Genomic DNA, 25,660 nt, shown 5'->3' with positions numbered 1-25,660 from the left:
ATGGTTTCTCTTCACTCATGTCAGCCGTGCAGGGTTAATTTGAAGATTTGGGTGCTCCTTTCTTTGTGAAGTGCCTGTGAGCAAAGACACTTGAGGCACATGAGAACCACAGTGCTCTGGAGGGGGAAGCACTGCTGCTCAGGGATAGGAATCTATCAACAGTATGAAGCTCTATCCTATATGCTTTCTAGACTGATTCATTCTTTTGATTATCTGTCCTTTTCCTTCCTGCTGTGTGATTGATGGCTTTTTTATCGAACTGTTCAAGAGCTTACTTTTCTAGATACAGGAAAAGAGCACATGGATGAAAGAATTTTGCACTCCAGGGTGCTGGTGATAGCAAAATTGGAGAATGAAACTGAATCTTATCACCTGGCTTCAAATCTGTCTATGCTGAAGTTAATAATTTTTGCCAATATAGGATAGAAGAATAGCACCCAGTTCATTTTTATCTGTTGGAGGGAGGCAGAATATGAAACATTTTCAGTAAATCAAAAGGTGTGTTTCCTGACATATTTTGTTTTAAAAAATGTAGTTTATCTGATTCACCTTCAAAGAATATTTAAACAATATGAGCCTAAAGTATTGTGTTCTTTGAGAAGATCTTCTGGTTCAAATTATTAGCAAAGTTTCAGCTACAGAAATTAATGTCCTTCTTTTCTCCATGGATTGCACTTAGGCTATTTCTGTTTGTTGAGCTTTATGAAATTCAATGCAATTGTCAGCTCATTACGTATCTCATGATAAAATCCAAAGAGCATCTCAGTAAAAGGATGAAAAATTTACTTTAGTAAATGACAGTGCAGAGGATGATTTGTCAAAGTTAATGATGTAGTGCAGTTGTATGTGGGAAAGACCTTTAGGCAATCCAGTTTTTGCAAATACTGATTGGGATAGAAAGCTGTCTGTAAAAGCAACAGTTCAGAAGATTTTTTTGTTTGTCTCCTGTGCTTCAATTTTTTTGTTTAGGGTTTTTTTAGGTTGGTTTGGTTCATTTTTTATTTGGTTGATTTTTGTTTCTTTGGGGGGTTTTTTGAGGGTGAAATGGGTTTTTTTCCAGAGTTAATCCTGAATTTCTTGTGGTAATTCTTTTCCCTAACATGGCCTGAAATTGACTCATTCAGGACTGCTTATGTAAGAGAAAATGTGCTGTGCTCTTTTTTAAAAGAGTTCTTTGGGTCTGCTCTCACTCAGGAGCTTCTGCCTACAATGAACTTTTTAGTGTTCCTTCGGTAGGTGAACAGAGATCATGAAGTGCAGCTGATGTCAAGAGCCTCTACTAGAGATGAGCTTTTCCATTAGCCCAATTTGATCAGGAAGGTGTGTGTGCCCTACTATAAATCTCCGATTCTTAGATTCACACAAACACACACCACCCCCCAAAAAGAAAAAAAATCACAAAATGTAAAGTGTGTCTCTGAAGAACAGTAAGTTTCCATGGAGCAGTATATTTGTCACATCAAGATATGCCAGATATCAAAACCTAAATTGGTAGTCAGGAAAACAAACGCTGTTACTACAAATTGAGCAGCCAGTGATTAAAAGCAAAACAACGTGCTGGGATTTTGAATAAACCTGTCATTAATTCTGTCAATATTGTTAACGTCTTTCACAGAAGAACAAGAGATGTTGATGAAATCTTTAAGGTAAGACATGTAATGCAACTGTCAGGGTAAATCAGGTTTTGAATGTGGGACTGTTTTGTTGATGGCAATCATTTGAGTTTTTATGTTTTTCAGTCTAGATGTTGTCCCTATAATTATGCAATTATGTTTCATCATAAAATATGTCTATTACACAAAGGACATTCTAAGAGTCTTTTCTTAGTATGGTAAAAAAAACCTTCCAGACAGCTCACATTTCCTGGAGGAATTAAGAAACAATTAATTAATTTATACAGTTAGCTGACTGTGCCATGCTTTTTTAATAAATAGTATTAATTCATTACTGATAAGTGCAATAAATACATTTTCTTGTTACTTTTTAAGTTGAGATTTTTATATTAGGATTTACTTTTCTATTGCATTAGTAAATATTTTTAATTTGTAATAATTTTTATAACTTTCTGCATCCTCACTGTTTTTTTTTCAGTGGATCTCTCTAAAACTCCTGTTGTCCTGGTATGGTAGGCCTCTGAAAGATTATGAACTCTGGGCATTATGTCATGAGTGTTTATGTACTCTGCAGACTTGCATAGATTATCCAGGTATAGTCTTAATTATCATGAAGTATTTTGCCTAGTTGTTTATGTTAACTGTATTAATATTTCCTTTATTCTGTTGATTGAAAGGATGATGACTTTCATTTTGTGTGCAGATATTTCTATTTTGATTCCCTTAAATTGTGACAAAACTCAATTTGGAGTTGTTTTCCATATATAGGTGAATGTCTCATATATAGGTGTTGATTTCTTTGTGACAAATAATTCCTGACCTATTTTCTACAGTACAGGGCTTTGTCATTTTAAAGTACCCAGGATCTTGTCATGGAATTAGTCCTTCCACATCCCCTATGCTTCAATTTATGGGCAAATTATCAGAAGTAAACTTCTGAGAGAGGAAGAGGGAACTGTCCTTTGACAAAATTAGAATATGTTGTGTACAAGTCAGAAGACCATCTTAGATTACCATGGACATTCTGAATGGTGGTTTAGTTTATACTAATGATAAACCTATAGCAGTTCTGATAAACAGAGCAGAGGTTTCCACCACCACCACCACCCTTTCTTTTCCTTAATTTAAAAAAACTTGCTTTTGAGAGTATGGGCAGGGATGAGTTTGAAGCCTTTAAGTGAATATAAACAACAGGATAGTAATGTACAGAAAACTTACTGCATCTCTTTGGATTTCAGCTTCAGTTATTTTATTTCTATTATATAAAACTGCTCAAAAGGAAATAAGCCATAAATGAAGATTCTGAACACTTTAAGAAGTGTAACCCATAAAACTAAGTATTTAATATACCTTGTACAGAAGGATTATTTCAGCCTCATAGCATGTTCCTTATGTTTCTGAAGGTTTCAGATAACTGCACATAATGGCTGAGATTCTAATGTAATATGCTTAGCCAGCCTTTGTTACTGCTCTCTTAAAAATGCATAAAGTTCTCTCAAAGTTCCTTTTGAATAATACTTACTAAAGGTGAAGCTGATACATATTTTGAATACATCTTGTGAGAAAATCCTTTGTCTTGACAATAGTAGTGCGACTGGTGGCTGATGAGCCATGGTTAAATATATGAATCTGGATTATTTTTTATTTATTCACATAGACAGCCTTTTTCTCCAGATCCTTCCTTGATTACACTTTTTTCATTATCCTAAGCAGGAATTACCTGGCTAAGAAAACATATCCCAAAGCTAGCCTCTTCTTCACATATTTGTTAATTCAACTCCGGTACAGAAGTTGTTTGTAACCTCCATTGGGACTTAATTCCTCTCCTCTTATCAGAGGATGTTGCTTACATGTTGCTCATGGGTGATTCAGGGAGCCCAGGTGAGGATTCTTATGTTGTACTGAACAAGCTGAGATCTGGTTTGTGTGAGCAGGGCCAGGGGCATTTACTGCTGACAAACAAAGACAAGTGAGCATGAAGCTGCCTCTGCAGAGAGAACCAGCAAAGGTTCTCATTTGGGAAAGCTTTGCTTTTCAAGACATATACTTCAGGTCCAACTTAAATATTATTGAAAGTAGTAGACAAGCCTTTATGTTAAGCATAGTGAATAATTTAATTTTAGATGTGGTTTGTACAAATAACCAAAAAAAGGAAAAGTGTTACTGCCTTTTTTCTTACTTTCGTTTTTTTCCTCTTAGACCACTTCAATTAATTATTAATAAATTAAGATTTGTGTGTCTCTTAGACATCTTTAATATTTTATTTCATAATTAATACATTTAATGTTTTAATCTCTTATTCAATTTAAGAATCTATTCTTCCAGTATTTTGTTTTTAATAAGAAAACGGTTATTAGATGTTAGTCTAGAAATAGAGGACTACAGTTGGTCTGCAAGAGAACTACTTACTGTCTAGTTGGCTTAATATATTAAAACATGTTTAATTAAAATGTCCTTTGAAGTTAGCAAACAGGTAGTCACAGTTTTGTCACAAGATTTTCAACACCAAATTTATAGGAAATTATCTCCTTCTCTTAATGTTAAGTTCCTGAAGACCTCAGATAATTTAAAATAGTTTTAGTAGTCCATTATTTCTTTTTTAACAATGGAAAATTTCATGACCTTGCAAATATTGGCCTATGTAACATTTCTTCACTGAGAAAGTGTGATTATAACTATTTGTGAAAAACTGGACGTTATATCCTGTTGCACCTAGAGGAGTTTTGGATCTGGCCACTTGTGTGTCAGCTTTCTCTAGATGGTGATCCTCTATTTTTGTGGGGTTGAAGGAGGAGAAGAGGAGACTTAAATTCTTAGATAAATTGACTATCTTTTATTGGTACCTTGTGAGAAGTCTAGAGTATATCTTCCTATTGTATTTATATTTTTGTTTGGTTTTGTTTCTTCCTTGTCCTTCCTTTTCAATGCTGGGTATAAAGAGAAAAAATTTCCAGGTTTTTTTCCACTTCTTGTCTTTGTTCTGCAGAAATTGCCTTGGGTAATTACACAGCTATTGTCTCTTTTGTCTTTTTATTGGCTTATGTCTGTTTTAGCATAAATGTTATTTAAAGCATCATTTATTTTAGGGTAATTTCTGACACTGTAAATTCTTTGATACAATTATTTACTTTTTTTAGTGCTAAATAGCTACAAGAACAGATACTTCTTATGCCTTGCCCTTTTGTGGTTTTTTGGGTTTTTTTGCAGTGGTCTTATGTTTGGACTCTGTGCTGATTGACTGCCATGGAAGGATCCTCTTTGCTGCTCCAAAAGCTGGAGGTAAAATAAGAGATGGCAAGTTCAGCTTTTATTTCTTTTCAGGGGAAGTGGAGAAGAAAGCAAGCATCTTACCTTTTGTTTCTGATTTCTTTTCTCATTTAGAATCTTGTGGTGTATTTTATTTAGCTCCTGAAATTGAAGAAGAGGATGTGGATACTGAGAAGGTAATGTGGTAGGTTATGTAGATTGCTTTGTACTTTATCAAAGGACGGTTTTATCCCTCTGCTAGCTGGAGAAGAAAGCTAAACTCTTCTAAGATTGTGTTAATATTTCTCCCAATGTTTTCTGTGAGGCTTTTTTTGATATATTGATCTCTCATGAAATCAGTTGCTTCTATAATTTTTCCTTCCAGGATTCTTGGAGTAACTGCCAAAAATCTTCTCTTTGATGGTTTTCCATAAGACTTAATTATTTTCAGTTTTTTAGCAGTAAAGCAGACTGCTAAAGTCTTTTAAGTCATTTTTTCACATTCTGAAGGTCACAGTAAGATCATTAACTTAGACTATCTGGGCAAAAGCCCAAGCATTATTCACACTTAGAAGACTGGATAAAAATATCATTATCAGTATGTTTTTACTTTGGAAACATTATGAATGATGTCTTTTTCCAATATAGTTTTTTTAGAGCTTTTCCCTATAGATAAATACCATAAGGAGCTTTTAGAACAAAGATAATAAAAATGTCAAATAGCAGGTGAATGTGTCTCCACTGCAACTACTTTTGAATTGCAAACTGTACCACATTGATCTTAAAAATCAGGGGAACAGAATTTACAGTACCTTTCTGTTTTGTAGCAAGAAAAAAGGTTAATTGATATGTGCCTTGTATCACATGAGTTCTTTGGAACTAGGCATAGTAATCATGAATCAGAAAATAAAAGCTCATAAAAATCTACTAAAAACATTCAATTTTCTGTAAAACTATCTGTAACTAGAAAATATTTTTATATCTTTCCCAGATTTCTGAAACTGCTTTGATCCAATGTGCAGGTTTTTCAAAGGCTTCAGAAGCTTAAACTAACCCTGAAATATAATACAGCAGTTTCACCAGACAGTAGAAATTAATAATCCTGAAGTCTTTGTGACTTGTTTGCTTTAGAATATCGAAAGTAATCTGTTTCCTTGCTTTTCTACAACAATTATTCTATTACATATAGAATAAGCTGATGGGGTTTTTTGCCTTTTTCCTGATGGCTGTATAACTTTCTAGTTATAAACATTCAGTTCAATTTATGCTATGGGAATGAATCTGTGTAGTGTCAGTCACAATAACAGTAAAAATAACTTTCTTTAAAGGTTCTGATGGCTTGGATGGCATGTCTTTCCTAAATAAATTTACGGTAATCTTAGAGTTCTAAACCTAAGGGGAAGAAAATTATTTTTGTTTTGATTGAGTTGCTTTCTCCATTCCAGGTGGTTTTGTACCTATTAGTAGCTTTTGTTCAATGGTTCAAATGGAGCTAATAAAAAAAATTGAACTATTTTGTCTATAATGAACTTACTTGTTATGTTTTGTTCATTGCTGTTCACTTTGCTCAAAAAGGTGCCAGAAAACATTGTTTAATGAGAACACATTGTTTTCTATTGTGCTTATGGTTCTGTCCATTCAGCTTTTGTAATATCTTTCAGAGGCAATGTATAGTGCGGTACTTTAAATTTCTTAAAATTGCATTTGTAGTACATGCTAACATATGGAAACTAAGCATTAAGTGGACTAAATCTGACTCTGAAAATTGTAATTTTTCAAACAAAACAAGAAAGCTGGTAAAGACCAAGTCCTTTTCAAGGTCCCTCGTTGGAGCAACTTCAATTGGTCTAGCTGCAGGTAGCACAATAATTGCTAAAATAAATATGCTGTGCCTCATTCTTCTGACAGGTGTAATCTTCTCTATAAAATATGACTTGTGCTAGCTAGTGTGTAATTACTGTGTGCCACTTACTTGCTGAATTATCATGACCTTTTTTAAGTAAATTGCAGCTGGCCACATTTTATGGTAGAACTCTGAAGCTTGCAGCAATCTTTTTACATGAGAAAGGAATTCTTCAAAATGGTTCTAAAATACATTTTTCTTAGGTAAAGAATAAGACAATTAATGTCTGTTACTCCAACAGTAGAAAAATAGCTGCTGTTTTTTGGCCCTGCATGAATAACAACTAGAATTTAAAGTGGGCTGGGATTTTCATCAGCACCCTCAAAAGCCAAATGTAATCTGTACTTTAAAAACTCTAGTAAGTTTTTTTCTTTTTGGCAGGAAATAGGGGAAATGTTTGGATAATTTTCTGGAATTGTTTTTGAAGTGGGGGCTTTTTTTAGTCTGTTCAAATTTTTCTTGTCTCTTACGTTATACCAATAGGTCTGTGTTTATGGTGTTGCTGCAGTTCTGTGGATGGCGGCAAAATACAGTGTTCCACTGAGTCACAAAGTAGTATTGCCAAGAAAATTTAAAAAACTGCTTCTGGAGATGGCAAGAAAAAACCCTGAAGAAAGGCCTTCTCTAACTGCTGCAATTAAGGTTACTAGATTTAGTTGTGTCTCAAGTCTCATTTTAGTATTTTTAAAATCAAAATAACAGCTTAATACTTGTAATATACTGATATCTAATTAAATCATAACCAGTCACTTTGGGTTTTGTTTTTAAAGTTACCTCCTTAGGGACACAGAGGGGCGTGTTTTTAATTTATATTGAAATTATCAAGGTACTTGGACTTGGAGAAGCTTCATAAGACTTCCTAAATTTAGATTACTTCTAATTGACTATTTATCTTGACTTTGTCCTTGTCCAAGAATACCTCACTTGATTGAAAACTTATTTACTGACTGAAAATTACAATTTTTTTTTTTTTAGACATGCAATCATTATTTACTTGAACAAGGTGTAAACAGCAAAAGTATTTTGACATTATTGGGTAAACCCATCTTTAAGGTAAGAGTGCCACCTTTCTTTAATTTTATATGTTTTTTCAATTAATTCTGTAAATATATTCCAGTAAGATTTTGTTGCCTGCAAGTGTAGCTAGATTTTGGGTTTGGTTTTGTTGGTGTGATTTTTTTGGTTGTTTTGGTTTGGGTTTTCTTTTAATGTATTTTCAAGTAGTTTGTAAGTATTGCCTTTTCCTAGTTCTTGTTATTAGAGTGATTCCTCCACAGATTGTGATGCTCTGACTCCACAGTCTATATGGATGAAGAACAAGTAACTAATGTCATAATCTCTCTTTTTATTTACCACCCCACAGAAGAAATTAATATATAATTGTTGGGTTCTGTTTGTGTTTCAAGTATGTTTCTATAATGCATACAAGATTCAGTCAATCCATGGAACTGAGTTTATTCAAAACTTTGAGTACCAAGTTGTCAAGATTTCTAAACAGTTTTACTTGTCCTTAGACTTCTGTATGTAATTTTTTTTAATTCCTCACCCTGGCATGACTAGGTTGTTGCAATATTTAAGGTGTATATGAGGATTGGGGTTTTTTTAAATAATGTGCTGAGCAGAATTTGAAAAAAGAAAATGCTAATAACATCAATTTGTGCTTCAATGTTTATTGTTAGGCTGTTGAGGAAGAAGTCTTGTCTCAAAATCACGTCACTTTTGAATTTAAAAATGATAAACATGAAATGGATCCTTCAGAGTCAAGTCCAGGTAAGCAGTCAGGCAGGCTCTGACATGTTTACTCTGGTTTAATGCTCTCTAGTTCAGTTCTTCATGTAAGATTTTCTCAGTCCAATATGCAATTGTTTTTCTATGTAAATTAATTGTTACTTACTTTACATTTGTATTTTACATATTGATCATCTTTCTGTGTTTTTGCTTTTAGGATTTGTGCCTTTTACCAGTGAAAGTAAACTTGTGGCAGTTAAAGGACCAGTACCATGCCAGATTTCACTAAATTGTGAGAAAGCAACATTACCTGTTGCGTTCACTTCTCCTGCAACTCACTTTAAGCCTATTATTTTGCAACAAGATGCAAATGCAACAAAGTTAGTATATTCTAAAACAGAATAAGTTAAAGATTAAATGTCATTGCTAAATCTATTTGAATTTTCCTTTAAAAATTCTTTGGTTTTTTTTTTTTTTCAGAGATGTTCCAACACCAGTTTCTGACCAATTCAAGAAAGAGACAAGGAAAGAAAAACATATGAACAACAACAAATCAGGGTATGTAGAAGACTCCAAAAGCTGTGATATTGAGGATACAGGTGTAGTTGAAACTGTTCCTGAAACACCTGAGTGTGACTTACAAGTTCCAAGCCACTCATTCCAGATGTCTTCAGAAGAGAAAAACTCAGGCAATATGTTTGCTTCGACAGTTACATTACCATCACCATCTGATTCCTCACATGCTCTACAAGAAAAGAGCTTTTTATCTGAAGATCCCTCCAGCTCTTCAGCTTTTCCTACATCTCCTAATTTTCTTCACATAAATAACATCATTCTCAAACAGGACTCAGAGAAAAGAGTTCTGACATTTGTCCCAGTACATTTGGCTGTATCAGAGCAAATACCAAATAAGCCTCTTCGCTCAAGAATTGCTTATGATTGCTATCACAGTTTGCCAGTGCTACTTTCAAGTACTATTGCAAGTTATAAAATGAGCATGCAAGCAGAAAATGATGCCTCCCTTTGCAATGTGCAAAGTCATGAGACTGCTAATACAGAGAACCACTTTGATAAAAGCAGCCCAGTTACTCAAACCAGCTGCCAAGAAACTGAGTGTGCTACCAGCATAGACAGTTTTTTCACTGAACAAGAAGACACATCATGTACTTCAGTGAGTAAAGACAGCTGTAATTTCTTTGATGATGAAGTCCTGCCCCATCAGAACACAACAAATGACACTTTACTCCAGGAAGTGATTCATCTTATACAAGAGGAGTTTGCATTTGATGGTTATTTAGAGAATGGAGCTGAAGTTTTTGATATGGGTATGTGCATTTTCTTCTGTATGTTATTATCATTGATTTGTAAGAATATTGCTATTAATTTTTTTTCCTCTTTTGTTTGTTTCTGTTCTTTTTATTTTAAACAAGGTAACTTCATTTTAAACTTAAAGGAAATTAAGTTTGGTATGTTCTCTGATAGAATTTGTGAGAAGTTTTGTGACCTCTACTGGGATGAAAAGTTACTCGAGAATCTCTATCAGGTAGTAAATGGAGGAAGATCTTCACATTTATGGTAGGTGTTTTTCAACTTTGACCTGCTTACATTTGAATTTAATGCTTTTATCCCTACTTCATAGAAGCAGGAAAGAATATACGTTTTTTCTTCAGGTGTGTGTGCTGATCTCCTGCAAACTGTTCATTTCACAGTTTGAGGGTTTTCAAAGCTTTCTCCATGGCAAATAATGCCTAATGGTTCAGTCAAAAATAGTTTCTCCTTCTTTTCTGTAACTCCATCTTAGGATATCTGAGTCATGGAAACCCAATTCTGATCAATTATAACCATTGATGGAGAGCTTCATAGTCCTGTTAGAAGGAGACTGTTTAATCAGAAGTATATTGTTCTTACTGTTCAGTTTGTTTATTCTGTTTGGTATTAGTTCTGTATACATCATGTGTTCTAATCACACCCAAGAAAGAGGAAATTAATTTAGCTTTGCTAGAAATATTTTGTTTAACTGGTTTAATTTGACTCAGTGTTTTAAAAGTAGCCTGTTAAGTGACAAAAACCAACTAAATTTATTTCTTATTAGTCTTATTTAATTTTCAATGACATATGTATCTACCTGAAAAAGAATTTTAAATTCTTGTTTTACTGCAGCCTCCAAATGTAGCACAGTTTTGTAAAAGTGTCTTGCTGAAGACTGTTAAAAAATGTAACCAATTTATGTCAAAGTTAATTTGGGGGTTTTTGGAACTAGAAATTTCAAGTTTTGACAAAGAAACTTAGTAGATACAGTTTAGAAAAACTTCATTGTTGAAAGATGTGTAATCCTTACAGCAAATTTCAGGGATAATAGATTATGACCTCCAAATACCCAACCTTGGTATACTGGCCTACTTCCCATTTCAGTTGGGATTTTTAAGGAGATATTGAAAATTGGTTGGAAGTTAGGCCCTTAGTTCCCCAAAGTTCAGATATGGTAGGAGACACCTGAGCTGTTGCAGCTGAATTACTGAGATATATGGAGGGTTATCCTGTATATGAACTGTTGTTACAAAGTGGCTTTTGACAGTGAGAGATCATAATTTATTATCCAGAGAAAAATGCAGGTCTAGCTTTCACATCACATGCAGGTCCTGTCTTAAAATATCTCTCAGACACTGCTTGCTGAACATTAGTTTGACAAATACTACAGCAGTTTTTCAGTGTTAGCTTTCTTTGATTTAAGATTATGATTCTAACTAGGGATGACTTAGTCAGTTTTATCCAGAGGTTGAATCCTGAGTGAAAAACCCACTACTTGCAGCCTGTAGTTATGCCTTCTGTCTGTGTGTGCTCTGATCCTTCTGTTGAAGTTTTGCCAAATGCTGTACAGGAAAATCTCTATCTTACTGTGCTTGAATAGCCATTTGAACTTTTTTTTTTTTCTCATAAAATAACAACTGCAGCTGAACATGAAAACTTTAGGAATTAGATAAATGCTATGAAACTTTTTATGTGCATGATAGAGTCACTTGTAAGATCTTATTTTACTGATGTAAATATAAAAGTATAGGAAATATTAATTTTTCCTAGTCTCCTTGTATTTTCAGCATAACTGAGGCAGATGAAGCAAAATGCAACAATATGTTCCAAGATGTGAAGAAATCTGAAAGCTGTTTGGCAAGCAGTGATCAGACAGAGGGTGAGAAGGGACTTCATGTTTCTAGATCTTTGTGAGTGCTGGGAATCTATCAGTGTCAGAAGCTTTGAGACACTTTGCTTGTGTCCTCAGGAAAGCACTCTGCTATGACAGTTACTGACATTTTCACTGAATCTGAACATTATCAATGCCTTAAGGACATAAGTATCTTTTATATAAAGCTTACATATGACCCAGTGTTATTTTGTGGGATGTCATTAACTTACTTTCATTTAAACAGATGTCTCTGTTGAAAACCCTAAGGATGGCAACTGCTGCGTGTGGTTTTCTTGTGTTTGAGTAGATATTTTAGTGTCTACTATATGAGTGGATTGTTTATTTATACTTCTTCAGTTTGGGTTTTACATTTCTCCTGACACACTTTGTGATTGAAAGTTTACAAAATATCTATCTTTCAGTAACTGAACTCAAACCGAGCTGGGACTGGTGAATCCTAATATTATAACAAAACTATTACCCTTTCTAGGCATAGTGCATTGATGGACAGCTTCTATTTGGTTGCTGTTTTACCAGTGTGAGGTTTTTTCAAGATAGTTCATCCAAATTTCAGCATTTAAACTTGGTTACTTCTCTGTTTTGAGCAAAGTGAAAATAGCTGTACTTTACAGAAGGGCTTATACACTTGTATTGTTCATTTTTATAGCAAAACCTAAATTTGCAATTTTTCACTTGGCTGCTATTGTTTAATATTACAGTTTTGCATTTTGTCTCAGAATGATTGCAAATGTAGAGCCAGACTTTACCATGGAGTGTGTGATTTCCTTGCACCAGGAAATAAGCTTTGTTTGACTCCAGGGTGGCGTATCTGAGCCCTGGAGGGTTACTCAAGTGAAAAGGCAGACTTCTGGCAGGTATAAATGCTCCTGTCAACATTATACTGACCTTTGACTGTCACCTCAGTCCCTGAAGGCTGGTAGTAGATGCTACAACTGAAAAAATGTCCCATTATAACTCAATGGATTGAATCCTGTAGGAGTAGAAAGTTTAATATCTATTGGCTATATCAAGTATTCTTGCCCTTTCTGTATGGAATAAAAGCTTCAAGACTTACTTACAGATGCAAAAAAACCTCAAAAGCTAAACATTTTACTAATGTGTGCTTAGGTCTGACATATTTAACTTCTGGTTTAAAGTTTCTCAGTGTTGTTTAAATGCTTCTTGCATATGCATGGAAAATATTTTGTGCTTTTCAGAAATTTATTGTTAAACTATTGCTTGATAGTTCTGAAATGTTTTTAACCTTTATCATTTTACAATCTGTAGTTGAGAAAAAAAATGTAAAGTCACAATAAGCATCTAAACCCACTAGGTAGTCTCATAATAGTGTTTTGTATGTGTCATGTTTAAGCTCAATAAAGCATGCATTACAGCACATGACCATTATTTATTTTCCCCTATACACCTTCTTTAGGAAAAGGGGAAGCAGACTTCGATGTGAAGGCTGAGCTTGTGGTAAAAACATCATTAGTTGAAATGGATTTTGATGAGTCACCTTTGGATGATATCAAAAAAGAATTGACTCTGCAGAGTACAATCCCCATAGCAAAAGAGCAACAATATTTGCAAAGCAATGGCTGTGGTCCAGGCTTTGCAGAAGAAAATGTAAGTTCAGAGGAACAGGCCATGATAAAGACAGCCGGAAACACCTACCTGGCATCTTCCAATCTACCTGACTTTTGTGGCTGTAGTCCTGGTTGGAGCAGTGCATTTTATGGAGCTGAATGTTTTGATTCAGAAGTTCATAGTTACTTGAAAAACCTTGGAAAGCAGAAATCAAGTGAGTCACAAAATATAGATGCTAAAAAAGTGGTGAGTACATTGATTTTAAATCCTTAAGTTACATCTTGCTGGTTAAAAGTGTGATAAAATGTGTTCTGTTATAGTGAATCAAAACACCATTTCATTTCTAATATTGACTCTTCAGCAGTTTAAAATTCTCAGGATTTGTCGTGTCTTGGTGATAAACCACAGGAGAGGTGTAGTATTCCAAAATAAAGCACGCTGACACAAATGTGCAATCACCAATCTACAACCCATTTTCTGCTCCTAAAGTTGACTGGAAAAGCACTGTCTGCCCTTTGCACCAACCCCATGGTGGTGATACTGTAGGAAAGAGCTAAGAATGACTGCGACTGCAGCACATCACAGACATAGAGCTTTATAAAAAGTTTTTATACTCTAGACCTACCTTAATTGGAAAATGTTGTGAAATAGGGAATTTGCCTTTGATTTCATTGCTACTCACCATTGCTACTCTTGCAAATCCCCAGATTTTTTAGGGGACAAACTACTTTGTCCCTGGATTCCAAATGGTCATTCCTTCTGATTCCCTTTCTGCTTACATAGTCTCTTAATCACCTTGATTTTGTTTTAATTGACGAAGCAAAAGCAGACCTTGAAGTAAAAGCAAGCAGCTTCCAATTAGAATCAGGGTAACAGCTTTCCTGTGCTTTCCCTGTTCTCTAAGCAATGCCTCTGTAGGAGTACCTCTTGTAAAAATCTGAGGGGCTATTATGACTCTGTGCTAATGAACTGTGTTGTTAAACCTTTTGAGCTTTTCTGAAAAACAGTGACAGGTTTTTCTTAAGCTCAAATTAATTTCTAGCAAGGCCATCCCATTAAAGCTAACCTATTTACCAATCTGTTGTTTGATATGTTAGCTCTGAGCTGTGTGTTTTCTGATCACTCTGCTTGTGGGAGTTGTCTGCTGCATTCCGTGAACTTACTGCATTTAAGATGCTATTTCATGTAACTGGGTCACTGGTAGTTAACTTAGGACCCAAGTGCAAAAGTCACCTCTTTTATAAAGCACAACATACATCATGTTTGTTTTTTCATAATAAATGAGAAGCTGAACTCAAAGTGGATGGCCCATTTTTACTGGCTGGTAATTTAATGAAACCTTTGATATGCAAACAATTATAAATGTAAATGTTTGCTTTTAAATGTATATATTTTGAGGGGCCTGACATACTTTAATTTCTACTCATTGCTTAAGTTACATAATTCTATAGAAATTTAGTTTCATTTTTCCAATTTTGTGAAATACATAAATAGAAAATATGAAAGTTGAACTTTGAAATGTACATGTCCTTTATTTCTAGAGCATCTCTCTTGTCTGCCTTCTGACCTGGTTGTATAATATAATGTAATTATACTTCTTTAAAAGCCATTGATTTCAGTCAGATTTTCAGTTCTTGCTACAAATATAGGTCAGCTGTTTAACGTGTTTCTAGGGTCTGCACTAAATTCAGAACAAACAAATTTTAATTCTGGATTACTTCTGATTTTAGGTTTTAAAAATACTCTTGAAAACAACAAGATAAGTGCAATTATAACTAAAGGCATATTTATGTGTACAAATTCAAACAAACTTCCACACAGTCTGATCATACACAAACCTGCTCCAGGTCTTAACTTGTAGAACTGTGACATCACTAATTCTTTTCTGGGAACAGGTAACTCCTGCTGTATCTTGCCTGTAAACACAGATGTGAAAGGTAGTTGTTCATTGTTAATAACATATTCTTGTCTCTTTGGATGTTCTTTTTTCCTCATACAAAATAATTCTCTTCTAAAACTTTACTTTCTTACCACAACTGCCTTCTGCTTAGAATTCTGAACAGAATCCTATTTCTTTTTAAATAGGAACTAGAACAATTACTAATGATGGAGACAAAAAATTACAGAAAGACCATAAAGTTTTACCAGAAACTATTGCAGAAAGAAAGAAGAAGCAAAGGTAAGATTACAGCAACTTGCCAGTAATAAAATGGCTGCATGGTGCTTTTAAGGACCTGCTCTGGAAATCTGAATCATTGATGTTCATATGCCATGTATTTTAAATCTAAAGGTCCTGAAATGAAATCTATGTTGCCCAAACTGAGAGGACAGCTACAGGAGATGAAATCAAAAGTGCAGTTTCTTGAACTGGTAAAGAAATATGTGCAGGCAAGTCAGACTTTATTTCACTTGTGCTTCATTTGTCATTTCATTACTGCGTCCGTGTAACTGGCTGCTCAGATCACTATATGAAATTTGAAATGGTTTGTGTCGAACTGCCAAATTAAGACCCAAAAGAATTATTAAAGGTAATTGCTACTAGTATTGCTTAAAAAGAAAAAAAAATTAATTGTATGAAATGCAATTTGTCTTTAAATTGATTGGATTTTGTGTGACTTTACCTCTCTAACTTCTTGTTTTATCATGGCCTTGCTTCTTTGAGCAGATGATGTATGCCGAGCAGTGGGGTGTGGAATCCTATGTGCTGCCTAAAGTCATTCACAATGGGAAAGCTGAGACCATGGACATGGCACCCATGGATGAATCATCATTGTTGCTTTACTATAACACAGAGAAACACCATTGTAACAATCAAAATGGAGTGAGAGTTCTGCAGGCCGGTACACCACTTGGTTTAATGGCTTATTTATATTCTAGGTATAATATATTTTACACATAAATTGGGAGTGGGTTGAAGCATAGTTGCTAAATCAGGAAAAACTTGTTTCTGTGCTGAATCCTAGTTACTCAACATTTAATAAATTCTCCTCTCTTCTATCAAGTTTGTGTTGTTTCTGTGAACAGTCATTTACAGAAATGGAGATGAAAATGTCAAAAGATCAGCTGGCTTTCATTAAAAGTATTTGATAATAAATAAAAAACTAGCAATTTTAAACTTTTTAATCTTTGACTTACTTGAGGCTTGCTCTGATAGTTGCCATGGAATCAAGACTTTAAGTTACTGCCAGCAGTACAGCAATTCTTCAGATAATCATATAATCATATAATTTGGTAATTCTTATTACTAAGGTCTGGATATGAAAATGTTCAGGTTCATTTCTACAGATTATTGCCCCAATAATCAGTCCTTGGCACTGATCAAGATGCAGGCTTATCTCAGGGTTTAAATAGGGACAGAGGTGTCCTTCAGCTCTGGTGAGGGCAGTGTTGTTTTAAGGTACCTAAGCGGTAATAGTGTGAAAGATGGAAATTGCCAGAGGCTCCATCAGACTTGTGGCACTCTAGAGGGAGCAACTTCCTCCCAGCTACTTCTCCCAGTTCATCCTGACTCTTGAGACCCAGTTACATTGAGTGCTACTTTTCCTGGTAGTGAGTATTTTGCACAAAGTGAAGGAAATGTTTTAGAATTGGACTCTCCACATTTATCAAACCCAATTTCCATGGTCAGCTGTAAGCCAATAGGGAGAAAAGACAATTAACCTGTGTTAAGACCTTGAGAGTGTGTGTGTATAAAAAAATAAAATGCCCTCGTTTTTAATGTGTATAATAAGTGTATTCTGCTGTTAAAGTAACTACTTCTCTAATTAGAGCTACAGGGAATATTTTCTTGCTTAATGTATCTACTTCTTATGCTCTTATTATAATAAAAATGCTTTAAAGCAGCATCAAGTTAGATGATTAAAAAAAAAAGAAAATGTAATATGTTCTTCCATACTATTTAGATTGCAACTTGCCTTAATAATAGAAATGTCAAAGTGGTTATTCACAAGATTGAAAGTAGAGAAACTCTTTATGAAACAAATTATGCTTTCTGGGTTGGCAATCACAGTACTTGATGTGTAAAAATAATTTTTGAAAGAACCAAGGTTTTATGAAGAGCTTGAGAATTTAAAATGCCTATTCTTGATATTTTGAGGATTTTTTTGCTGTTGCTGTACTTGAATGCAAGTTGAAGATGTGTTCTGGCTTGTCTGAAGTTTTTCTTGTGCTTTACAGAAATGCCTTTTTAGAAGGTTATGTACAGCAGTTTCTTTACACATTTCGCTATTTCTGCACACAAGAAGAATTTTTGCAGTTTCTTCTTGATAGAATCAGCAGCACTTTATCCAGGTACAGTAAATTCTCACAAACAACATTATTGAAGCACAATTGATTTTCCTCCTAATAACAAATAGCTGTTCCTCAAAAGTCCTACTTAATTTTAATTAATTTTTCAGTTTGTTTTTGTAAGATTCTCTTAACAAGTGAGAGCAAAATGGGAGCAAGAGCTGCATCTGACAATGTGCTTACTTATCAGTTCTGCTTCTCACTTTTACCAGTGATCCACTAACGGCTTGTAATTACAACCTCAGCTTTGTTTCCATAGAGCCATGGATTCTAGAGACATGAAAATTAAGAATTTAAGACACTACACTAAATACCAAATAAAACTTGTGGGTTTTGTCAGTGCTTATTTTTCAATTGGAATCGGATATCAATTTTGGTGCAATAAGTTTCTTTTTCTTCTCACCAGTTCAAGCCTGGATCCTTCCACGTCCCTTACCAAAATATGTAACCGCAGTTTCTACATCCTGCAGGCATGGATTGAAGACTGTTACAGTGTAGACTTTGCAACAAATACTGATCTTCTGGGTACCCTAAAAGAATTTATTTCTTCCAAGGTAATTCAAAATTTCAGTAGATCCTTTAAGAAAAAAAATGAAGTCAGTTATTGGATATGTAACATAGTTATTACAAAAAGCTGCCCTAAGTACAGTTAAATAAAAGAAAATAATGCTGTATTTGACAGCTATAATCAGTATGTCTGGTTTTGAACAGGTAAGACTCTTACAACTGTATTGCAACTTGCTTATAATTTCTGGGCAATTGAGTTCTGTGTTCTGTTAGCCTATTTTGCATTCCCAGGTTGCTTCATTGAATGGCTACGGGGAGCGTTTGTTGTCACTGCTCGAGAACGCCTCTGCCAGGAAAAGTGGCAGTGCTGATCTGTGCTCTGGTGTGGACAAATGTAAAGAGGAAAGTGAGGAAAGCAGAAAAACATTACATTCCCTATGTAAAAAGCTCTCAGAAGATGTTTCCAGAAAGGTGTGTCTTTTTATCAGACTGCAGTGTATGGAGCACATTTCCATATATTATGTTTTGACAAAAACAGAAGTGTGCAACTTAGAGTCTAGAACTACTTAGTAAGAATTATGTACCTGCAGTTTAAATTTTCTTTTGAAAGTATGTAAGATTCAGACAGTTCTGTAACCATGACAATAATCTTAAGTTTTAACTCTTGACAGCTGTTTCATTAATCACAGATCAGATAATCAAAATTTTGAGAGTAGAATTCTTCATTCTTGACACTAGCATGTGATTCATAGTTATTAGGAAACCTTTGCCCCCTTGTCAACCATTAATGCTTTTTATTAGGCATCTTTTTAAGACTATAAATACAAGAAAACAGCAGGAGCTATGAGGTTCCCTGCTAGAACTTCAAAGCTTGTAGCAAGAACTTGTCTGAACTTTTGTCTGTATTTACTATTTTATTGTATTCTACAGCCCCAGAAACCAGAACATACTGCAGGCTTTTCCCAAAAACAGATCTCTTTACACAGTGATCAAAATAACATGTGGAAGTCAAATGTATCAATAATTTGCAAGCTGAATTAAACATCAGCCTCGTGATAAAGGTGCACAATTCCATGGGTATACTGGTAATTCAGCCAAGAAAGGGCAAACAGAGTAGAGGAACGTGGACTTTTTTTACTGTCACTATAATGATAATGGACAATGGAAGAAGGGAAAAGAATGAAAAAACAAGTGTTTCTTGGAAAGGGATGCTTGATTCTAAGCAAAAGGAAGGAAAATATTTTATGGCAGCAAGCTTGAATACACAGAGGTTTGTTTTAAATACTGATTGTTGATTGAGATCTGGCAGCCTCCTGCTTAGACTCATTCATTGTGCATACTATATTAGCTTAAAATAGCAGTGTTGAGTAAGCCAATTTGTTCTGGGCTAAGCTTGAAGGTTAGTTGAAGAGTTTTGCATGCACAAAGGTGTTTCTCTTAACACTTTCTTGAAAGTTACATCAAGGGGAGACTTAGTGTTTGTTTTAGAGAAGTTGTAACCTTACATTTATTTTTTCTACAGAACTTCTACTGGAAGCTATCCAAAGGGATGGGACCAATTGCACAGTATCAGAGAGAGCGACTGCCCATAGGTTCAGCAGTTTTGCCAAAGCCCTGCTGCAGCAGTTTCACAGAAGAATCCTCAGTCTCCTTAGCCAGAGCTGATGAAGTGGGACCAGTTCTCTTGATTGAGTGCAGTGCCCAGCAGCTTTGTTGGCAGCTGACTCTACTGCAACAGGTACAAAGGTCTAGGCTTATTTGGAGGTACAAATAATCTCTATCTTCTTACTCCTTCTCTTCTTTCTTTATCATTTCCCAACCTTGTTTCAAGCTTATTTCATACTATTTTATAAGACTTTGAATTAAAACTTTTCTCTTAAATCTCTACAGTGAAATTTAGAATATCTAATGCTATTCTTAGACTCTGATCCCTCTCATAATTCATGCAGGTGGGGGGGAGGAGGACCATACTCTGTCATTTTTATCCTCAGGCATTTTAAAAGAACTGCTAGAACTAACAGCAGATATATCTTGTTTTTTTTTTTTTTTTTTTTTATTTAGGAAGTATTTAATAAATGTCATCCAGTACACTTCCTTAATTCCAGAGCACTTGGTGTTAAAGACAAATGTGTTGCTGTGCCAAAGTAAGTTGCTTGTTTTAACTACACTTTGATTCTGTTGATGCACAATAACTTGGAGTGTTACACTTTTAATACAGCCGAAAACAGAGAAACAATTGAAATACTTAATATTTTTTTTACAGACTAGGTAGCCTTATTTAATTGCAGGAGATTTCATATGTTATACAGGTATGTACCTATGCACACGCATTTATGTGAAAGGCCACATTTCCCAGGTGATTTCTTTGAAATCTGAAGTGAGTTGAGGCTAAAAGTTCTTATTGCTAAGAATTTGTATTGGGAGTTGCTTGGAAGTTTCATTTTTGGCAGGGAAAATGTGTTGTGGGTTGTGATGTCAATCTGTGGTCATTAATGTGTGTGTGTATATAAAATCTCAAGGACATTTGCAATCTTACAGAATAGCTGAGGTTGGAAGGGACCTCTCAAGATACGTAGTCCAACCACCCTGCTGAGGGCAAGGTCAGCTGGACCAGGTTGCCCAGGGTTATGTGCAGTTGGGTTTTGAAGGTGGATGGAGACTCCACAGCTTCTCTGTACAATGCTCCTTCTGTATGTTAGGGAGATGAATTTTTGGTATTCAGAGATAGATACACAGGAATTTTCCTATAGTTACTGGAGTGATTACCAACCTAGTTAAATTATTTGCTCATCAGTAATTAATGTTTTCATCCAACCACATAGACCTAATTATTTTTATGATGGTCTGCTTCTTACATACTCAGTGGATTCAGTTTGCTTCTAATTAGTAGTTGTTAATTGCACTACTTATGGTAGATTTTTGCTTCTAAGGGTAGGGAATGAGCATCTAAAGCAACTCAGGTTGTTCAATGGCTAAGATTAGATCACCTGGTTTATACAGATTTTGGAGTTCAGTCATGGAAATCAACATGTGTGGTGCCACTTGATACCAGGTTGAATTTCTTATGTGGCTGCAGTTCTTGAGTTTGGGTTTCTGGCTGTTATTTTGTGTCAGATTGGCTGAGGTTTTATTATGCACTAATGAAAGTGGTGAAAGTGTTTTTATGTACAGAAATGTATTCTGTATATGCTTTTTTTATCAGATATACTTACCTTGTAATTATAAGGAAGAAAAAGTAGCATGGCTTGCTACATATGTCATGAAGTATAAAATCAAGATATCAAGCAATGCAAAATTATTTTAAATGGTTAGAAGTTGACATCTTCACAATCAAGATTTTCTTTTAAAATCCAATGTCAGCCAGAATTATTTTTGCCCTTTTTTTTTTTCTGTATTTTCCTTAGGGCAGTTTCTGCTGAGACAGTTTCCCTTAAAGTCTGTAATCTCTTTCTGTCGAAGTGCATACAAGACCAGTACCTTCTTCAGTTATTGAAAAATGCAGACAGTATCAGCACCTGGGTTGCTGCTGAAATTGTAACATGTCACACAACTAAGGTTTGTCATTGTTTATTGTACTATTAACTACAAAAGAGTTACGTATTTGTCATTATCTATGACTTGTTATGTAGCAAACCTGCAAGAAATAGTCAGAAATACACCTGTGAGTGGGCAGTTAACATTTTGGTTTGTTATCACAAACCAAATTGTCTTGGATGCTTTCTAGTACCAGGTGTCAAAATCTAACAGAATGTAAGAAATGGATTGTCTGAAGGGAGTACAGGTCAAACTTTCTTCAAGGACACCTGAGTGACAGGAAGGGATAAACTGTGTGAAGGGAAATGTTATTACAGTCAGCCATTTTGATAACAAATTGAAAAGGAAATACCTCTTCTTCCTTCTCATTTAATTTCATTATGTAGATTTACTATGTATATTATATATATCTTCATTTTTTTCCAGCGGCAGGTGAGCTTGTTATCAAAATTTCTTCTTATAGCAAAATGCTGCTATGAACAAAGAAATTTTGCTACTGCAATGCAAATCCTAGCAGGCTTGGAAAATCTTATTGTACGACAGTTGCCAGTAAGTTGGGACTCTGTTCTCTCACCATTTTGCTTAATATAATCTTGTTCCAATATAGACATTAATGTGAAAAAAATATATCTATTCTGTTTTATTGTAAGGCCTGGAAAATTCTACCTGCAAAAATAGCTGAGATAATGGAGGAGCTCAAGGCTGTTGAGGTATAGTATAAAGTTCTTAATTACATCTTTGGGGTTGGAGAAGGTGCAAGATCTGCTTAAATGGGTGTCTCTGCAGGGTGGAAACCATAATTATTACTTTTAATTGTGAGTTTAATTTGATTGAAGGTTTTTTACTCTTAATCCAAGAGTTTACATAAATTTTAATCTTTGTATTTATTTAACATGTGTCCTGTGTGACAAATCAAAATTTCAAAAGCAAGCTAAAACATTAGATATGCTACACTACGTTAGAAGATTTCTGCAGAAACTTTGCAGCTGTAATGTGTTTTGAAAAATCTGAAGTGCCTATTTTATTATAGGCATTCTTTTATTGCTCTGTACAATTTTGAAACATAGTGAGATTTTAAAATGCAGTTTTGCCTGTGATTTAGAACAATGGAAATTATGTATGAAATACTTTTGATTAAAGTTACTTTATTTGTGTACTTTAAAAAGTTTGCCACCAGATGAATTCATAGTGTTGTCTTCAACTTCAGTGCCAGAAATTAATATTCATGGCAAATAAATAGATAGTGTTAAGTACATGGAGAATTTGTAAAACCTTCCCCAAGACTTAATGTGAGATTAATCTGTGTGCATTTTTTAACTAGGTGTTTTTAAAAAGTGACAGCTTATGTCTGATGGAAGGAGACAGGTTCAAAACTCTTCCAACAATTCCATCAGCCCATGTTTTGGCTATGCATGTCCAGCAACTTGAAACTGGAGGATTCACAATGACAAATGGAGCTCACAAGTGGACTAAACTTAGGTAATTATTTTAATCATGTGCATTTATCACCCATGTTTTTTGTTATTGTCTAATGAGATAATGAGAGCTAATGCAGCATTTCACAATTAACAGTTCAAATAGTTTCATTTGTTTAGACATGTAACCAGAGGTATATATACAATAGAATAAAATTTCCTTTAAAGTTTGTTTTTTGGTTTATGCTTTTGTTTTTATCATCAGCAAAACAAACTAATCTTTTTTACCATATTCTCTTACAAGAAATATTGCAAAAGTTGTGAGCCAAGTTCATGCCTTTCAAGAGAATCCTTATACATACGCACCAGATTTCAAGCTGCAGTCTTACCTCAGACAAAGAATAACTCGTTTTAAAGATGCAGACATTTCTGCCTTGGCAGCTGACAACTGTGCCAACTTCCATCAGATACCAGCAGAAAAACATTCTCGAAAAATTCAGGACACCCTGCGCAGGATGAAAGCAACATTTCACTAATGATTTATGTTTCACCTGTTCTATTCTGGGTCTAGACTGTAAAACTGGATTAAGTTGGCTTCAACTACTGGACCTACTTCCAAGAAAATACTTAAGTGAAGCGACATAAGATACTTTCTCAAGTTGAAATTATTTTATTTTATAACATGGAATTATAAAATGCTGACTAATGAAGTTTGAATCCCTGGCAACTGAATGGCAGATCAAAAGAATAAAAAGGGAGATAAAGAGAGTGTAGATGAAAAGGCTTATTAATTTTGTTACTCTTCTTTAGCATAAATAATTAATTAGCCTGGAAACTGATATCTAAAAAATACTGTGGAAAAAAGTTGAAATTCCAGCTTCTGTTGCCAAGTTGGCCTAGGAGAGTTCAAAATATAGTTCATTAAATGTTGAATCTATTTTTATACAAACACAGTACACTTATATCCTGTCACATTGTGCATATAATTCAGAAACACAGATCCTCTGCTATTCATTAACTGTTGGTGTGTCTTGCTTTTATGTTGTGTATCATAAAAACTGTAACTGACATAAATAATTGGCTGTCTATTTCTCCTACCAAGGAAGGAGAGGAATGCTATCATTCAACTTTTTTTTTAGTTTGATTTTAAAGTCATCAGACTAACCTGTTTCCAAATGAAAATAAGATCTGAATGTAAGTATTACCAATTTGTTGCTCTGCTTCTGCACTCCTGGCATTGTGAAGACAGTAAATGTGAAATTGCTCTTTTCATCTGTATTTGGCATGAGTCACTTTGCCAATTTATGTCTGTCTGCACGTTTGAGTATGGCTTTTGCTCCTGAGGTTTTTTTTGTAGATCACAGTGCTCCTGCAGCGTCCAATAGAAGATAACCATGTGAAATGTGGATCTGCAACTTGTAAAACTGTGGTGCTAACCTACTCATAGAGCTTATACTTACAAGAGCTTCTAAATGGCCATGAAATGCGTTGCTATTGCTAGAAAATTTGTTGAGCTACCCAGGTTTATGCAGGGCCAGAATGTTAAGGCTAAAAATTAGTTTAAAATACAAGTATTTCTACCAGAGGGAGCACTGGTAGTGTTGAATGAGAAGTAGGGAAGGGTAAGAAACACTTAAGTACTGTTCTGAAACTGATTTGCTTGGAACTGTGTTAAAAAAAAATTAAAAATAAAATGTTTTGAGAGAAGTGAAGGGCAGATATGAAGTCAGTATCTCATCAAGTGTTAATGATGGAGAAGGATAATGATGTAAGAAATGGGAGCATGTACATGTCTGGTGTTTTGCACTTGTACTGTTGTGTTTGACAGAAATGCATGTGCACATGCTAAACTGTAGCTTTCTCAATGTATAAGAGGAAGGCTTCTCCTTTTCTTTGTCAGTAACAGCAATATTACATCTCAACCCTCTCTCATCTTCCTCAGTAAAAATATGGTGTGTCCATACTTTCCTTTAAATACTCAGTTACTTTTTCTTACTAATACAATACTACTAACTTTGGGCTCTTATTGGTTTAAACACTGAAGAACTCAGTCCTCAACAAGGTTTTCTTGCTTTTGTCCTACTTTTAATATGATTTATTTTCTTTACCATATGTAGGTTTAACATGTCATTAATTATAGTATTCTGACTTGCCCTTAGGGAAGTAAATCATGTTGCTATTCCTCTAAAGATTGTCAAATGTGAAAAAATTTCATATTTACCTCCTACCTTTATGATTTAAGAATGTTAATACTAGCATTATCTTCAGACATATATTTCACATATTTTATCTGTATGCATTTATTTTAAATAACTGGTTTTGTCAGTAGTTATTTGATGTTTTGTCAATTAAAAATTACCATTCACTTAAACCCACACCTTGCCTTTAAACAACAGTAAAATTTTGAGTAGCATAAGTTTTACTAATGTAAAATACTCCACAAGACTTGCTAATCACATGATCTTAATAAATTCATTTTATACAGTTACCAGTCAGACTTTTGAAATTGCTTTTGTGAATTTTCTTATCATTTCTATTTTGCACTCATGAGGATTAGCTCATGTATTTCTTAGCTCTGTGTTACTAATCTAGAAAATATTGTTTATTCTATGACAAGAACTGGTGCTACACAAGTTTTTAAAAATCAGCTCATGTCTTC

General features: G+C 34.5%; 1 protein-coding gene across 1 annotated transcript in view; it reads left to right on the top strand.

Moving 5' to 3' along the window:
• The window catches only part of KNDC1 (kinase non-catalytic C-lobe domain containing 1), a 56,823-nt gene extending 31,394 nt beyond the window's left edge, over nt 1-25,429 (top strand). The window contains exons 7-30 of the mRNA XM_058810740.1: nt 2,092-2,206; nt 4,821-4,892; nt 4,995-5,056; nt 7,246-7,404; nt 7,738-7,815; nt 8,442-8,532; nt 8,708-8,870; nt 8,971-9,815; nt 9,921-10,065; nt 11,586-11,677; nt 13,107-13,504; nt 15,344-15,437; nt 15,549-15,646; nt 15,924-16,135; nt 17,435-17,548; nt 17,952-18,099; nt 18,344-18,523; nt 19,575-19,790; nt 20,114-20,196; nt 21,457-21,607; nt 22,013-22,135; nt 22,237-22,296; nt 22,908-23,065; nt 23,306-25,429. Coding sequence (XP_058666723.1) covers nt 2,092-2,206; nt 4,821-4,892; nt 4,995-5,056; nt 7,246-7,404; nt 7,738-7,815; nt 8,442-8,532; nt 8,708-8,870; nt 8,971-9,815; nt 9,921-10,065; nt 11,586-11,677; nt 13,107-13,504; nt 15,344-15,437; nt 15,549-15,646; nt 15,924-16,135; nt 17,435-17,548; nt 17,952-18,099; nt 18,344-18,523; nt 19,575-19,790; nt 20,114-20,196; nt 21,457-21,607; nt 22,013-22,135; nt 22,237-22,296; nt 22,908-23,065; nt 23,306-23,537 — 4,089 coding nt within the window. The 3' untranslated portion in view covers nt 23,538-25,429. The remainder of the gene's footprint in view (nt 1-2,091; nt 2,207-4,820; nt 4,893-4,994; nt 5,057-7,245; nt 7,405-7,737; nt 7,816-8,441; nt 8,533-8,707; nt 8,871-8,970; nt 9,816-9,920; nt 10,066-11,585; nt 11,678-13,106; nt 13,505-15,343; nt 15,438-15,548; nt 15,647-15,923; nt 16,136-17,434; nt 17,549-17,951; nt 18,100-18,343; nt 18,524-19,574; nt 19,791-20,113; nt 20,197-21,456; nt 21,608-22,012; nt 22,136-22,236; nt 22,297-22,907; nt 23,066-23,305) is intronic.
• Nucleotides 25,430-25,660: the final 231 nt, after the last annotated feature.

Source organism: Ammospiza caudacuta, chromosome 9 (genome assembly GCF_027887145.1).
Source record: "Ammospiza caudacuta isolate bAmmCau1 chromosome 9, bAmmCau1.pri, whole genome shotgun sequence".
Classification (NCBI taxonomy): Eukaryota; Metazoa; Chordata; class Aves; order Passeriformes; family Passerellidae; genus Ammospiza; species Ammospiza caudacuta.
The sequence above is the reverse complement of the archived record's forward strand: the minus strand, read 5'-3'. Positions and strand labels throughout refer to the sequence as shown.